General features: G+C 34.1%; 1 protein-coding gene across 2 annotated transcripts in view; it reads left to right on the top strand.

The window, feature by feature from the left end:
• Positions 1-9,026, top strand: part of LOC139499481 (syndecan-3-like) — a 46,421-nt gene extending 37,395 nt beyond the window's left edge. For both annotated transcript variants that reach the window (XM_071288162.1, XM_071288163.1), the window contains exons 6-9: positions 1,224-1,366; positions 2,249-2,294; positions 3,522-3,650; positions 4,892-9,026. In XM_071288162.1, the coding sequence (XP_071144263.1) occupies positions 1,224-1,366; positions 2,249-2,294; positions 3,522-3,650; positions 4,892-5,055 (482 nt within the window). In that variant the 3' untranslated portion in view covers positions 5,056-9,026. The remainder of the gene's footprint in view (positions 1-1,223; positions 1,367-2,248; positions 2,295-3,521; positions 3,651-4,891) is intronic.
• Positions 9,027-15,565: the final 6,539 nt, after the last annotated feature.

Raw genomic sequence — 15,565 nt, 5'->3', positions numbered from 1 at the left:
CTGGAGAAGACCACTGACCTTCGTTAGGGCAGTGAGTTTATATTAGTGGAGGAAGCCTGAGTGGCTGGAGAAGACCACTGACCTTCGTTAGGGCAGCCAGTTTATATTAGTGGAGGAAGCCTGAGTGGCTGGAGAAGACCACTGACCTTCGTTAGGGCAGCCAGTTTATATTAGTGGAGGAAGCCTGAGTGGCTGGAGAAGACCACTGACCTTCGTTAGGGCAGCCAGTTTATATTAGTGGAGGAAGCCTGAGTGGCTGGAGAAGACCACTGACCTTCGTTAGGGCAGCCAGTTTATATTAGTGGAGGAAGCCTTAGTGGCTGGAGAAGACCACTGACCTTCATTAGGGCAACCAGTTTATATTAGTGGAGGAAGCCTGAGTGGCTGGAGAAGACCATTGACCTTCGTTAGGGCAGCCAGTTTATATTAGTGGAGGAAGCCTGAGTGGCTGGAGAAGACCACTGACCTTCGTTAGGGCAGCCAGTTTATATTAGTGGAGGAAGCCTGAGTGGCGGGAGAAGACCACTGACCTTCGTTAGGGCAGCCAGTTTATATTAGTGGAGGAAGCCTGAGTGGCTGGAGAAGACCACTGACCTTCGTTAGGGCAGCCAGTTTATATTAGTGGAGGAAGCCTGAGTGGCTGGAGAAGACCACTGACCTTCGTTAGGGCAGCCAGTTTATATTAGTGGAGGAAGCCTGAGTGGCTGGAGAAGACCACTGACCTTCGTTAGGCAAACTGACAATCCAAGTCAATTAAGAATGGAGCTGTCCTTACACAATAATGTTTACTAGTTCAGCAGAAATGGATGTCACACTTTACTTTGAAAAAATAATTTTTGAACAAAATTAAAAGAAGATATGTTTGCATAATCAATGATAATGTATAATCATAACAACAGTACATTGCTTTTGTTTAATATTTCATTCAAAAAATTTCAAGTTCACACCACAAACTAATTTAAGAAATGACACATTATCTGATCAACAATTATGTGTCATCCATGCTCTAGATTATATGCAATTTTAAATATTCTACAATTCAGAAAGAAAGCAAAATGTTGTTTGTATTCCATTATATACATCTGAAATATTTATTGTGCTTTGTGTCAATTTTAAAGGATAGTAAATTTTGTTTAGACCAAACAGATAGATTTTACTATTTTCTTGCAAATTCTTTATATGTTAAAGATTTTTAACAATGATTATATAATTTCTATTTTTAGAAACAATAAAGGGAACAATGGCTCCCCCATTACTGGAAATGACAAAGGCCCCAGAGACACCCTTCCCATATAATCCAGAAACTACCAAAAAAGTCATCGATGATAAACCAATATACAATCATGGTGACAAAAGTGACGAAACAGTAAGTCAAAGCATAACACCACGATCATTCTTATCATTGGTTATAAAAAAAAGTAAAATCACAAAAACACTGAACTCCGAAGAAAATTCAAAATGGAAAGTCCTTAATCAAATGGCAAAATCAAAAGCTCTTTTTAAACACTTAAGTGTCTATTTCAATTGATTCAATTACCTTATGTGAAAGATTTTGACTAATTAAGTCATTAGAAACACTCTGATTCAAGCTTAAATATGAAAAATCTATCAAATATGCCAAAAATCGTCACTTTTCAGATGTTTTTTGTCCAAAATGAAAGTGGCTGCATCCGTGTTCATCCTCAACCTTTATATATATTATTTATTAACATCAAATACAACTTACATTTCAATATTATGGATGAACACAAATGCGGCCACTTTCATTTAAGACAGAAACCGTCTAAAATTTAACTAAAATGCTAAAATTGTGAAGATTTCAGTAATTTAGCATGATTTGATGATGCTAGTACTCGATATATGTGCATTTTATTGTCAAAAACAGCCCTCATTTATGTAGCAGAAGCATTCTACTTTTCAATTAATATCTTAACGATTATATATTCACAATTTTCTAAAACTGCTATATTTTGGGGCCAAAAAGGGGTCTTACTGAACCTACTCCTTTGATGAGTTTTATTTATCTGATTCTACTTCTATGAATAGCAATTAGGAAATCAGAATTACTTTTTCTTCAGAATAATTTAAATTGTTTTTGTTTTTTTTTCTCTCACAATTTCTGTTTTGCACTTATTATAGTTTTGTATTGTAAGCTCATAAATTGTTTTTATAAATGATAACAAAAAATAATTTCCAATTTGAAAACTTAATTAACTTGTAATAATTTGTTTACCCTCTTTTTCTCCAGGATACTGATGACAGAACACCAACTTCTGTTGATGTCAATATTGGAGGTAAGTCGGATATATTATGAAATTTGTATCTGTGGTTTGCAGGTCAGGGGTTCAAATAAATGGGTCAGATGTCAAGGACCTAACTTTTCTGGATGAAGTCTTTGAATTTTTATATAGCAGAGGTCAAGGACCTCCCATTCATTACATTGATGCTTTGACATTTGACTTTCTTATAGATGACCTTTGACTTAAAATTCAAATGGTTATAGACCTTTCATCATTTCAAGCAAGGTGAACCCATGCATGAGCAAGAATCATTACACAAAAAGTATATTGTTGGATTGTTTATCCTTCTAAAATACCATATTTCTCCACCTCAAAAACTGGCAGAAGAATTATCTCAAGTATGGTTGAAAAATCACAGTGACTGTAAAACAAATAGATAGAAATGACTTCAGAAATTAGATAACAATTTTCAGACATAAAATACCTATACATGGAGGAAATCATTCTATGGATTGGTTTCATTTGGATTGAAATAAGATATCTGTTATGTTTCCTTATTTTACCCTAATTTTCAGTCCTGCTGAGTTATGGTTGGTCAGATGAATCATTTATATCCCACAATCCTTTTGTCAAAGGAGTAGGTTCAGTAAGACCCCTTTTTGGCCCCAAAATATAGCAGTTTTACAAAATTGTTAAAATGTAAACCTTTAGTTATTTGTTGGACAGTAGAATGCTTCTGCTACATAAATATGGGCTGTTTTTGACAATACAATGCACATATATCCGGTACTAGCACCATTAAGTCATGCTAAATTACTGAAATCCTCATAATTCTAGTATTTTAGTTAAATTTTAGACGGTTTTCGTGTAAAACGAAAGTGGCCGCATTCGTGTTCATCCTTAATATTGAAATGTAAGTTGTATTTTATGATAATAAATAGCATATATAAAGGTTGAGGATGAACACGGATGCGGCCACTTTCATTTTTACCAAAAAACCATCTGAAAAGTGACATTTTTCGGCATATTAGGCAGATTTTTCATATTTGAGCTTGAATCGGATCGTTTTTAATGACTAAATCTGATAAAATCTTTCACATAAACTAATTAATTCAAATAAAATAGACACTTAAGTGTTTAAAAAATGGTCAAAATCTTTCGTCCGATGAACCTGAAATTTGAGGCCAAAATCGGTCCTTACCGGACCTACTCCTTTCCGGTGAGTTAGTACCCTACATAAATGACTTTTCCAGACACCAATATTGTTGATATCTTTTACAGGTGGTAAATTTGATACTGAGTCAGAGGACAACACTAATATTGATAAATCAGAAAATATAAGGCCAGATAGACCTGAGGCTCAAAAAACTACATTTTTACAGATTATGGCTAGTCCAGGAATATTAGCAGGTATGTGTGAACTTGTAACAAAAATGATAATAGATACCTGCGTTTCTGCAAACATGCTTGAAAAAAATTTGGTAGTTAAGCAAAATTTTTTATGCCCCACCACTTTAACTTGGTGAAGGGGGCATTTAATGTTACCTTTTTCAGTCTGTCAGTATGTACAGGGTTCTCACTAGGAATTTTTCATGGTGAGTCCTGGGACTCATCACTTTTAGAAATGGTGAGTCCCAGCAGATTTTGATGAGTCCAGGATGCATGTAATTTTTTGTGTCTCAATATGAAGAAATATGAAGAAATAAAACTAGAACGATGCGTGTTAGATTGATAATTTCTTTATATCTGATAATAAATCATGTTATTGTATCTTGATATTGTTCACTACAACATGTATTACAGGCATTTAAAAGGCACTACAGTACATACACAATAAAGCATTTATTATAAAAGCACTATAGATCATTAATAAAACACAAAGCAGATATATAAAAGCACTACATTTTACTGATATGATTTTGTTGGTCAAGCCAGTATTTATAAGAAATTTCGATTGTATGAACATAGTTCATATTAATTATTATTAATTAATTTTAATTAATTTAATCACTGAGTTAATAATCACTTTATTTAATAAAAGCAAGCAACTATCTGGGACTCAGGGGATAAAACGAGGACGCGTCCCAGGGACTCACATGTTTCAAAAATGACGCGTCCAGCTTGATTTCCATGCGTCCAGGACGCGTATACGCGTCTTAGCGAGAACCCTGATGTATACATGTCCCTAATTTGGTTTCTGTTCTCTAACTTAATTTTGTCTCAAACTAATGTTATAAAACTTAAACATAATGTTTGATCAAGTTTGAATTTCAGTGGCAACACTTTTACCGTTCTATAATTACAAATTTTACGTTACTGTTTTCTTACTTAAGTTTGCCTCAACCAAATGTTATGAAACTTTTACACAATGCGTATTACCATAAACATGATGAAACACAGAACAAGTTTGAAAGTGTCGTCACTTTTATTGTTCTAAAAAAGTGGGGACATCATCTGTGTTTGGTCGATTTATGATTTAATAGTCGCTAATAATGTTATAATGGCTAGGCTCTGCTTTGCCAGTAAAACTGCATTGGCAGCCATCAAATCACTGACGGTGGCAATTCTTCAAACACAGTACTGCTATTCATGAAGTCCAATCAACACTGAAATCTCCATTCTCTTATGAATATTTATGATTTGTTTTACAGCTGTGATTGGTGGATCAGTAGTAGGATTATTATGTGCCATCTTACTGGTCATGTTCATAATCTACAGAATGAGAAAGAAGGACGAAGGAAGCTATCCATTGGAAGAACAAAGATACACAAACTATTCATATATGAAGGCTCCTGAGAAGGAATTTTATGCATAAACTGTTCACACTCAACTTGGTGCACTTAAAAACAATATGTTCTAAATATAGATCTGTTTTACGGGAAAGGGGACGTAATTCGTATAAAGGGGATAATGTAGCTAATGTGATCATTTGAGCTTTAAATAGTTTGAATTCAAAACTGAGTTTACATACTAACAAAGAGAAAATTAGTGTTTAAAACTAATGTAATATTTATATTGGTACATTGTATATTCAGATGATGTAGCTATGTGTACTAATATTAAATATATCTTCTGTTTTTTTTCGATACATATAAATGTATGTTATTCATTCTACAGTATTTCGTTACTCAAAAAAGTGAAGTTGCTTTTTTTTATGCAGCATAACAACTTTATTAAACAAACTGTATGTTGATGTAGAATGAATAGTGGATATAATTTTACAACATTTCACATGTAGTAGTTAATCAAATCAAATCAACAGTTGCACTCCATAAAATGTTGTAAGTAAGGGTTGAATTATAGGTCCTTTAATATTTTCAATATATATTAATGATATGATATGTTTTGTAATGCCATTATATTTGGTCACAATGTGTGTAGTAGTTTCAGGAGTAGGAACTATAATAACTATCAGGGAGATTCATCAGAAAGAAAGATAAACCTTTATTTCATTCAAGATATGCTGTAAAGATATGCATGGACGTGCTAGTGATAATACCCATATTAGATATATGTGTGGTTTTAGTAGATTGGAAATACACAAGATTGAACAAAGGGAAAAGTTTTAGAAAAAATTATGGAAAATGACGCCTTCATCAACCATGATGAAAGCTCAAGAAAAAAAGTGATTTTTTTTTTTAGAAAGACAATTTTTGTGTATCTCAATAGAAAAACAATTTTTACTTGAAAATTTTTGTAAATATGTAACAAGAGAGTAAGATTTTTAAATTGTATTTGTTTTAGTTTTATATTTATATGTTTTTTCATCATGTAGACATTGAAAATGTACAATATTGATCATGTATGTCATTGTATGTAATGTATTATTGGAAAATTGAAATTCAATGCAATGAATCAACCAGCTACTTTAAACTTTTAAATTTTACAAAAAAAAATCCAGAAAAGCAAATGTCTTTCAAAATTAAAATTCTGTCTTTGAAAAAACTCAGACCTCTTACATCAAATCAGTTTACGAGGAACAGAAGACAAGATAGCTATATATTGAAACAGTTTAACCATTATGATGGCAAAATAGCTTTAATGTGTGAAAATATGCAATGAATTTCAATTTTTTATTTTGTTATTATAATGTATGAATAACATAGGAATCCCTATTTCCTCTGTCAAGGTGGTAACGGTTTAAACAAAAAATTCATGAACAAAACTTTATAGCTTTTAGAATTTTTTTTACAAACTCCTTTTACAAAACAATTGAATTTTATATAAATGTTGATATATTTTACAAGACGACTTTTTAAGTTAAAAAATGATGTTTTAATTTGGTTGTAAAAGTATGCAATGTGGTTTGTATCTTTAAAACATTTTTTGTGGTTTAAGGTTGTACCAAATTAGTTATATTTTTATTGAGTATATTTTTAAAATGAATTAAATTTTTACCATCATTGTTTCTATTTAGACACACTTATTTGTTTAACTTTGTAATATTATACAAGCATACAAAAAAAAAACATCCATAAGAAAATGTATTTTAACAATTGTAGAATAAAATTTTAACTTGTTTTCTTTTTTTTCATTTTTAGCAACATTCCAAAAAAGAAAACATATAATTTGATTCATTTATTTTCGTTTGGATACAAAGTAAAAATACAATATAAATAGCAGACTATCTAAACAATCTTTATTCAGAAAAGTCGAAAGAATTTTTTTAAGATTTTTTTAATGCACTTAATGTATTTTTTATAAGTTACTTTGTGCCTGCTTTAAAATAATCTCAGCTGTGATACGTTGAAGATGTGAAAGATCACAAGAATCTTGAAATTCTAAAATTCATTTATCAATATAAATTTTTCTCCAGATAAAAAAATACTTCATGATATCACTTATAAATAACATAGGTGATAATTATTTGTCATACATCAATAAATATTTGATGTACATGTGGTTGCTGTATGAACTTTGAACTTCCTTTGAGGTAAACCACAGGATTTTAATCTGCATGTTAGTCATATAGACAATTATGTCACTGTATGAATATCTGTAAAAAAAAATCTCTCTCTTCTTCTTTACCTTAGGGGTTCAAATGAATACAGAATTATCTAAATTTTCAGAAAAAGACTTAGAAGAGTTTCTGAAATGAAGCGAAACAAACCAATTTGTTGTTTTTATTTGTGATTTGACACAAGTTTTTATGATAGTGCTTAAAATATTTGATACAAACATAGAATGTACCCATAGTTAGATCTATTTATAGAACAGGGAAGTAATATTGTAATTTCGTTTGATTTATATGTTGACAGTTTTTCACTTGTATCAGAACAATAGTGAAGAATAGAAAGGACCAGATTATATTTATTTCTTGCAGAAGAGAAAATTTCAGTTGTTTATCATTTTTTACTTTGATATAGTAATTGACACTCATAACTTTTTTGGAATCTAGATTGCAACAAATTGATATATAATACTTGTGTTAAACAAAATTTTTGCTATAATAACGAAATCTTAAAAACAAAAAATCTTGAAAAATCTGAAAAATGTCAACATATAAATAATTTTAATTAGGGCAAATAATTTTTATGTATTGTTGTTTTAATTCTGCTATATTTTACCAAATGAACCATTGTTTAATAATATTTCAAAAAGAGTAAACTTAAAAGATTTGTATGTATATATATTGATAATCCCACCGAAAATTATTGGAGATATTTTTTCCTATAACCACAACATATCCTGTACATGAAAATGATAATATGATTTACAAAAGAGAAGAAAAATTAACAGCTTATCTAAAGACATCAAGGAATAGACTTTCAAATCAATAAAAAAAAAAAATCCTCAAATAATAATTTTTGATGACCTATAATATTTTTTGAGCCTGTAATTTTGAAGAAGATTTTTTCAAGGAATACATAGGATTATAGGGAAATATATCTCCCAATAATCATGTCTTGTTTTTTAAAAGATGAACAAAAGCAGCATTTTTTTAACAGTTGGGTGGTTTTATAATTTCACTTCACACATCAACCATAATTGTTTTTAGTGAAAAACCTTATGAAAAATGTGAGTTATAAATACAAATTTTCTAAATACCAATATTTTATTTTGTGATATTATTTGTGTTGTTGAGTTACTTTTAGAACAAAGACAAAAACCTTCTATAAGGTTACCATAACTTTCCATAGAAAATCAGGTCCAACGAAGGTCAACATGGTCCAAGGTCAAAGTTGGTGTTTTTTATAAGTCTGACAGTCACAATTAATTTCCAGGACTTATGTCTTTTCAGTAAAATAACTTAAAATATGCTGTTTAAATAATAATAGAACACCTGTTTTGCTTGTCTCCATATGAGCCTCCTTTAATTAGGAGCACCATCATGAGTTATGGCGTATAAATATACTAATGTTTCTGTAAAAAAAAAAGTTTACCAACAATGTAGTTTTCTATGATACTTATTGTTACTATGATGTCACATTTCTACATGAATACATAAACTTAAAATATCTACTTAAATTTGTAATTTCCTTTAAGTAAAAATCTCTACTTCTACTTTAACAGTTAATGCTTTAAAAAAATTACAATTAGTGAAAACTTGTCACCAAAACCATTTTACTTAAATTAAAGAGTTAAAAGCAAGACATTTGAAATATTTACCAAAATTTGCCGTGTATAAATTATAGCATTATAATCTACCTCTTACCAATTGAGAATAACTATGTTGATCTTCAAACTTCATCTGTTCTGACGACCATTCTGTTCTTCCAAATATAGTTACCTCATTTTCATAAACTGTACATAAATAACATGAAATAAATGTCTTATTTTCAATAATGGCTTCTGTTTTACTTATATGGATATTTCAGGATGATACAAAAATAAGAAGATGTGGTATGCTTGCCAATGAGACAACAATCCACAAAAGTTCAAATAAAGAGGATGTTAGCAATTATAGGCCAAGGCCGTAACTACCCTTGAGGCAAGTGAGGCAATTGCCTCACTAAAATTTCGACACTGATTATTTTTTTTTTTATACATATATATAAATATAATAGTCATGTGTTGTTCTGTCTCAACCTTAATTTCTGTAACTTGTCATCATTCCTTTTGAACTTTTCTCCCTGGATATAACTCAGCATCTCAACGGGTGATGTTTCTCGATTACATTAACCTAGTAACGATAATCATCATGGATCTAGTTAAAAACAGGCTCTTGCAGAAAAAGGAAAAGCGACACTGCAGGTAAAGAAGGAATACTAAGCAAACTATTTTTTTGTGAACAGAGTCTGAGTATTTGCATATAAATTCTTCATTAGAACAATCCAAAAACGATCAGTAGACTGACAAATCAAGTACTGGGCTTTGCAAGAGGGCAGTCCTGTTTGCGTTTTCATTTCTCCGTTTCACCAATTTTTGACAAATCAAGTACAGGGCATCGCAAGGGGCAGTCCTGTCTGCGTATTCATTTCTCCGTTTCACGAACTTTAATCTTTCTCTTTACAGATAAATAAAATATAAATAATATAAAACATGCATGGATTAGTTTTTATCAATGTTTTTTTAACCTTAAAAATTGAAAGAATATCCCATATTTCAATTTGATATTATTGAGGAATGGTAGATCCTTTAACACAGGATTTTGTCTTTATTTATTCGGGACTACGGAATTTCGTTTTCTTATTTTCGGGGTTTCGGAATCGGACACCCCCAACCCCTAACCCCTAAATTTATAGATTCTGGAATTATAATACCACCGACTATTTCCAGAAATAATTTGAAATTACGGACCTACATGTAGACGTCAAAAACTCCATTCAAATTCCCCTGTAACCATATCATATATACTTACTCTATAGATAGAATCATATACATGTATCTTACCTCATTCTATCCCTAGTTTGTCTACTCTTTGTCAGCATAAAAGCGAGTTTAATATTTTGTAAATGCGACTGTATGATGGTGCTTACAGTAAAGCTTAATTCCTTTTTTCAAACAAAACTGTTACTACCGATGATTCTCCCGAATCACTGATGGAGAAGGAATTGGAAGAAGACATTGATCATTGTGTTGATGATAATGTGCTACCTTTAGAAACACAGAATGCCCTGAAACGACTGAAAACTTCGAAAAGAGCATGCATGAGTGGCGAGAGATTGTGCGGTCTTGCCATGCTCCATGTTCATCACGATAAGGATATCAGCAGACCAAATAATAATTCTGAAACGATTTAACGGAATCGGCCATAGAAAAAATTGGAGAACCCTTCTGAATCGATGTTTGTTTTATGTTCTGGCAGCAGACTCAATTTGATATTTGGATAATTATCTTGCATATAAATTTAAATTAAGTTGTTAAAAATTTGATGTAAGTATAATTAAAAGTCTTAATATATGAAATATTTATATAAAAATTGTCCAAATTCAAAACATTATCAAACTCTCTAAAAATGCCTAGAATGCAGGATTTTGCACCATTCATTTCATACCCTCCGAAAAAAATTTCGCCTCGCTTCGCTCGGCTCAATTATTTTGCCTCACTAAAATAAGAGGCCTAGTTACGGCCTTGTAGGCCACTGTTAGGCCTTTAACAATGAGAAAAACCCATACCTTACACAGTCAGCTATGAAAGGCTCCGACATGAAATAAAATATGAAACCATTCAATTGGAAAAAACTAACAATCTTATTTATAACAAAACAATTTGAGGAAAACAAATATGACAGACATGAACCATTGGACTACAGACTCCTGACTTGGGACAGACACACACAGATGTCTGCATAGAAGGAGGCACTTATCCTGCTAACTTGCTTGGTCTTGCTCTATTTGGAGTTTATGCAATAAACTACATTAGTATTTTCATATTACTGACTTTTGACTCTGGATTATATAATTTGTCGACTGGTTACTTTGGACAGATAATGCACACTGAATCAGAACCTCATGATACTACACACTGAATTAAAACCTCATGAGAATACACACTGGATCAGAACCTCATGAATGCACACTGAATCAGAACCTCATGAGAATACACGCTAGATCAGAACCTCATGAGTATGCACACTGGATCAGAACCTCATGAGAATGTACACTGGATCAGATCCTCATGAGAATGTACACTGGATCAGAACCTCATGAGTATACATACTGGATCAGAACCTCATGAGAATACACACCGGATCAGAACCTCATGAGAATACACACTGGATCAAGACCTCATGAGAATACACACCGGATCAGAACCTCATGAGAATACACACTGGATCAAGACCTCATGAGAATACATACTGAATCAGAACCTCATGAGAATACACACTGGATCAGAACCTCATGAGAATGCACACTGAATCAGAACCTCATGACACTACACAAGGAATTAAAACCTCATGAGAATACACACTGGATCAGAACCTCATGAGAATGCACACTGGATCAGACAGAACCTCATGAGAAGGCACACTGGATCAGAACCTCATGAGAATGTACGCTAAATCAGAACCTCATGCGTATGCACACTGGATCAGAACCTCATGAGAATGTACGCTGGATCAGATCCTCATGAGAATGTACACTGGATCAGAATCTCATGAGAATACACACCGGATCAGAACCTCATGAGAATGCACACTGGATCAGAACCTCATGAGAATACACATTGGATCAGAACCTCATGAGAATGCACACTGGATCACAACCTCATTAGAATGCACACTGGATCAGCACCTCATTAGAATGCACACTGGATCAAAACCTCATGAGAATGCACACTGAATCAGAACCTCATGATACTACACACTGAATCAAAACCTTATGAGAATACACACTTCATCAGAACCTCGTGAGAATACACACTGGATCAGAACCTCATGAGATTACATACTGGATCAGAACCTCATGAGAATACACATTGGATCAGAACCTCATGAGAATACACACTGGATCAGAACCTCATGAGAATGCACACTGGATCAGAAACTCATGAGAATGCACACTGCATCAGAACCTCATGAGAATGCACTGAATCAGAACCTCGTAAATCTACACACTGAATCAAAACCTTATGACAATAAACACTAGATCAGAACCTCATGAGAAGGCACACTGGATCAGAACCTCATGAGAATACACACTGAATCAAAACCTTGTGAGAATACACACTAAATAAGAACCTCATGATAAGGCACACTGGATCAGAACCTCATGATACTACACACTGAATCAAAACCTCTTGAGAATACTTACTGGATTAGAACCTCATGATACTACACATTGAATCAGAACCTCATGAAAATACACACTAAATCAGAACCTCATGAGAATGCACACTGGATCAGAACCTCATTAGAATGCACACTGGATCAGAACCTCATGAAAATGCACACTGGATCATAACCTCATGAAAATGCACACTGAACCAGAACCTCATGATACTACACACTCAATCAAAACCTCATGAGAATACACACTGGGTAAGAACCTAATGAGAAAGCACACTGGATCAGAACCTCATGAGAATGCACAATAAATCAGAACCTCATGATACTACACACTGAATTAAAATCTCATGAGAATACACACTGGATCAGAACCTCATGAGAATCCATACTGAATCAGAACCTCATGAGAATACACACTGAATCAAAACCTCATGAGAATACACACTGGATAAGAACCTTATGAGAATGCACACTGGATCAGAACCTCATGAGAATGCACGCTAGATCAGAACCTCATGAGAATGCACACTGAATCAGAACCTCGTAATACTACACACTTAATCAAAACCTCATGATAATACACACTGGATCAGAACCTCATGAGAATGCACGCTGGATCAGATCCTCATGAGAATGCACAATAGATCAGAACCTCATGATACTACACACTGAATTAAAATCTCATGAGAATACAAACTGGATCAGAACCTCATTAGAAATTCACACTGAATCAGAACCTCATGAGAATACACACTTAATCAAAACCTCATGAGAATACACACTGGGTAAGAACCTTATGAGAATGCACACTGGATCAGAACCTCATGAAAATGCACACTGAATCAGAACCTCGTCATAGTACACACTGAATCAAAACCTTATGAGAATACACACTGGATCAGAAACTCATGACAATGCACATTGAATCAAAACCTCATGAGAATGCACACTGAATCAGAACCTCATGATACTACACACTGAATTAAAACCTCATGAGAATCGCACTGGATCAGAACTTCATGATAATGCACACTGGATCAGAATCTCATGAGAATGCACGCTGGATCAGAACCTAATGAGAATGCACACTGGATCAAAACCTCATAAGAATGCACACTGAATCAGAACCACATGAGAATGCACACTGAATCAGAACATCATGAGGAGGCACAATAGATCAGAACCTCATGAGAATGCACACTGGACCAGAACCTCATGAGAATGCACACTGAATCAGAACCTCATGATACTACACACTGAATTAAAACCTCATGAGAATACACACTGGATCAGAACCTCATTAGAATACACACTGGATCAGAACCTCATGAGAATGCACGCTGGATCAGAACCACCATGAGAATGCACACTGGATCAGAACCTCATGAGAATGTACGCTGGATCAGATCCTCATGAGAATGTACACTGGATCAGAACCTCATAAGAATACACACTGAATCACAACCTCATGAGTATACATACTGGATCAGAACCTCATGAGAATACACACCGGATCAGAACCTCATGAGAATGCACACTGGATCAGAACCTCATGAGTATGCACACTGGATCAGAACTTCATGAGAAAGCACATTGAATCAGAACCTCATGATACTACACACTGAATTAAAACCTCATGAGAATACACACTGGATCAGAACCTCATTAGAATACACACTGGATCAGAACCTCGTGAGAATGCACGCTGGATCAGAACCACCATGAGAATGCACACTGGATCAGAACCTCATGAGAATGTACGCTGGACCAGATCCTCATGAGATTGTACACTGGATCAGCACCTCATAAGAATACACACTGAATCACAACCTCATGAGTATACATACTGGATCAGAACCTCATTGGAATACATACTGGATCAGAACCTCATGAGAATGCACGCTGGATCAGAACCTCATGAGTATGCACACTGGATCAGAACTTCATGAGAATGCACATTGAATCAGAACCTCATGATACTACACACTGAATTAAAACCTCATGAGAATACACACTGGATCAGAACCTCATTAGAATACACACTGGATCAGAACCTCGTGAGAATGCACGCTGGATCAGAACCACCATGAGAATTCACACTGGATCAGAACCTCATGAGAATGTACGCTGGATCAGATCCTCATGAGAATGTACACTGGATCAGAACCTCATAAGAATACACACGGAATCACAACCTTATGAGTATACATACTGGATCAGAACCTCATGAGAATACACGACGGATCAGAACCTCATGAGAATGCACACTGGATCAGAACCTCATGAGTATGCACACTGAATCAGAACCTCATGAGAATGCACACTGTATCAGAATCTCATGAAAATTCACACTGAATCAGAACCTCATGAGAATACACACTGGATCAGAACCTCGTGAGAATGCACACTAAATCAAAACCTCATGAGAATGCACACTGGATCAAAACCTCATTAGAATGCACACTAAATCAGAACCTCATGAGACTACACACTAAATTAGAACTTCATGACAATACACACTGGATCAGAACCTCATGAGAAGGCACACTGGATCAGAACCTCATGAGAATGCACACTGGATCAGAATCTCATGAGAAGGCACACTAGATCAGAACCTCATGAGAAGGCACACTAGATCAAAACATCATGTGAAGGCACACTGGATCAGAACCTCGTGAGAATACACACTGGATCAGAACCTCACGAGAATACACACTGAATCATAACCTCATGACAATACACACTGGATTATAATCTCATGAGAAGGCACACTGGATCAAAATCGCATGAGAAGGCACACTGGATCAGAATCTCATGAGAAGGCATACTGGATCAGAACCTCATGAGAAGGCATACTGGATCAGAATCTCATGAGAATGCACACTGGATCAGAATCTCAAGTGGAACACTGGATGAGAACTCTCATGAGAACTTGCTGAGACTACTTTAACCGTGACATATGAAGTATGTGCTATAATACGGTCTCAGGATATGGGCACACTGGACCAGAACCTCAGGTTTTAAAAGATAACTTTAGACAGACATATAAAACAATTTAGTTCTATATCTATATGTCTCTGCAGGGACTTTCTATATACAGGGACTATTTACAAGGACTTTACAGAAAGTCCCTGGCCCGTTGTTTGAGATATTA

This window comes from Mytilus edulis, chromosome 12 (assembly GCF_963676685.1).
Source record: "Mytilus edulis chromosome 12, xbMytEdul2.2, whole genome shotgun sequence".
Taxonomy (NCBI): domain Eukaryota; kingdom Metazoa; phylum Mollusca; class Bivalvia; order Mytilida; family Mytilidae; genus Mytilus; species Mytilus edulis.
This window is presented reverse-complemented; position numbering and strand designations above follow the sequence as displayed.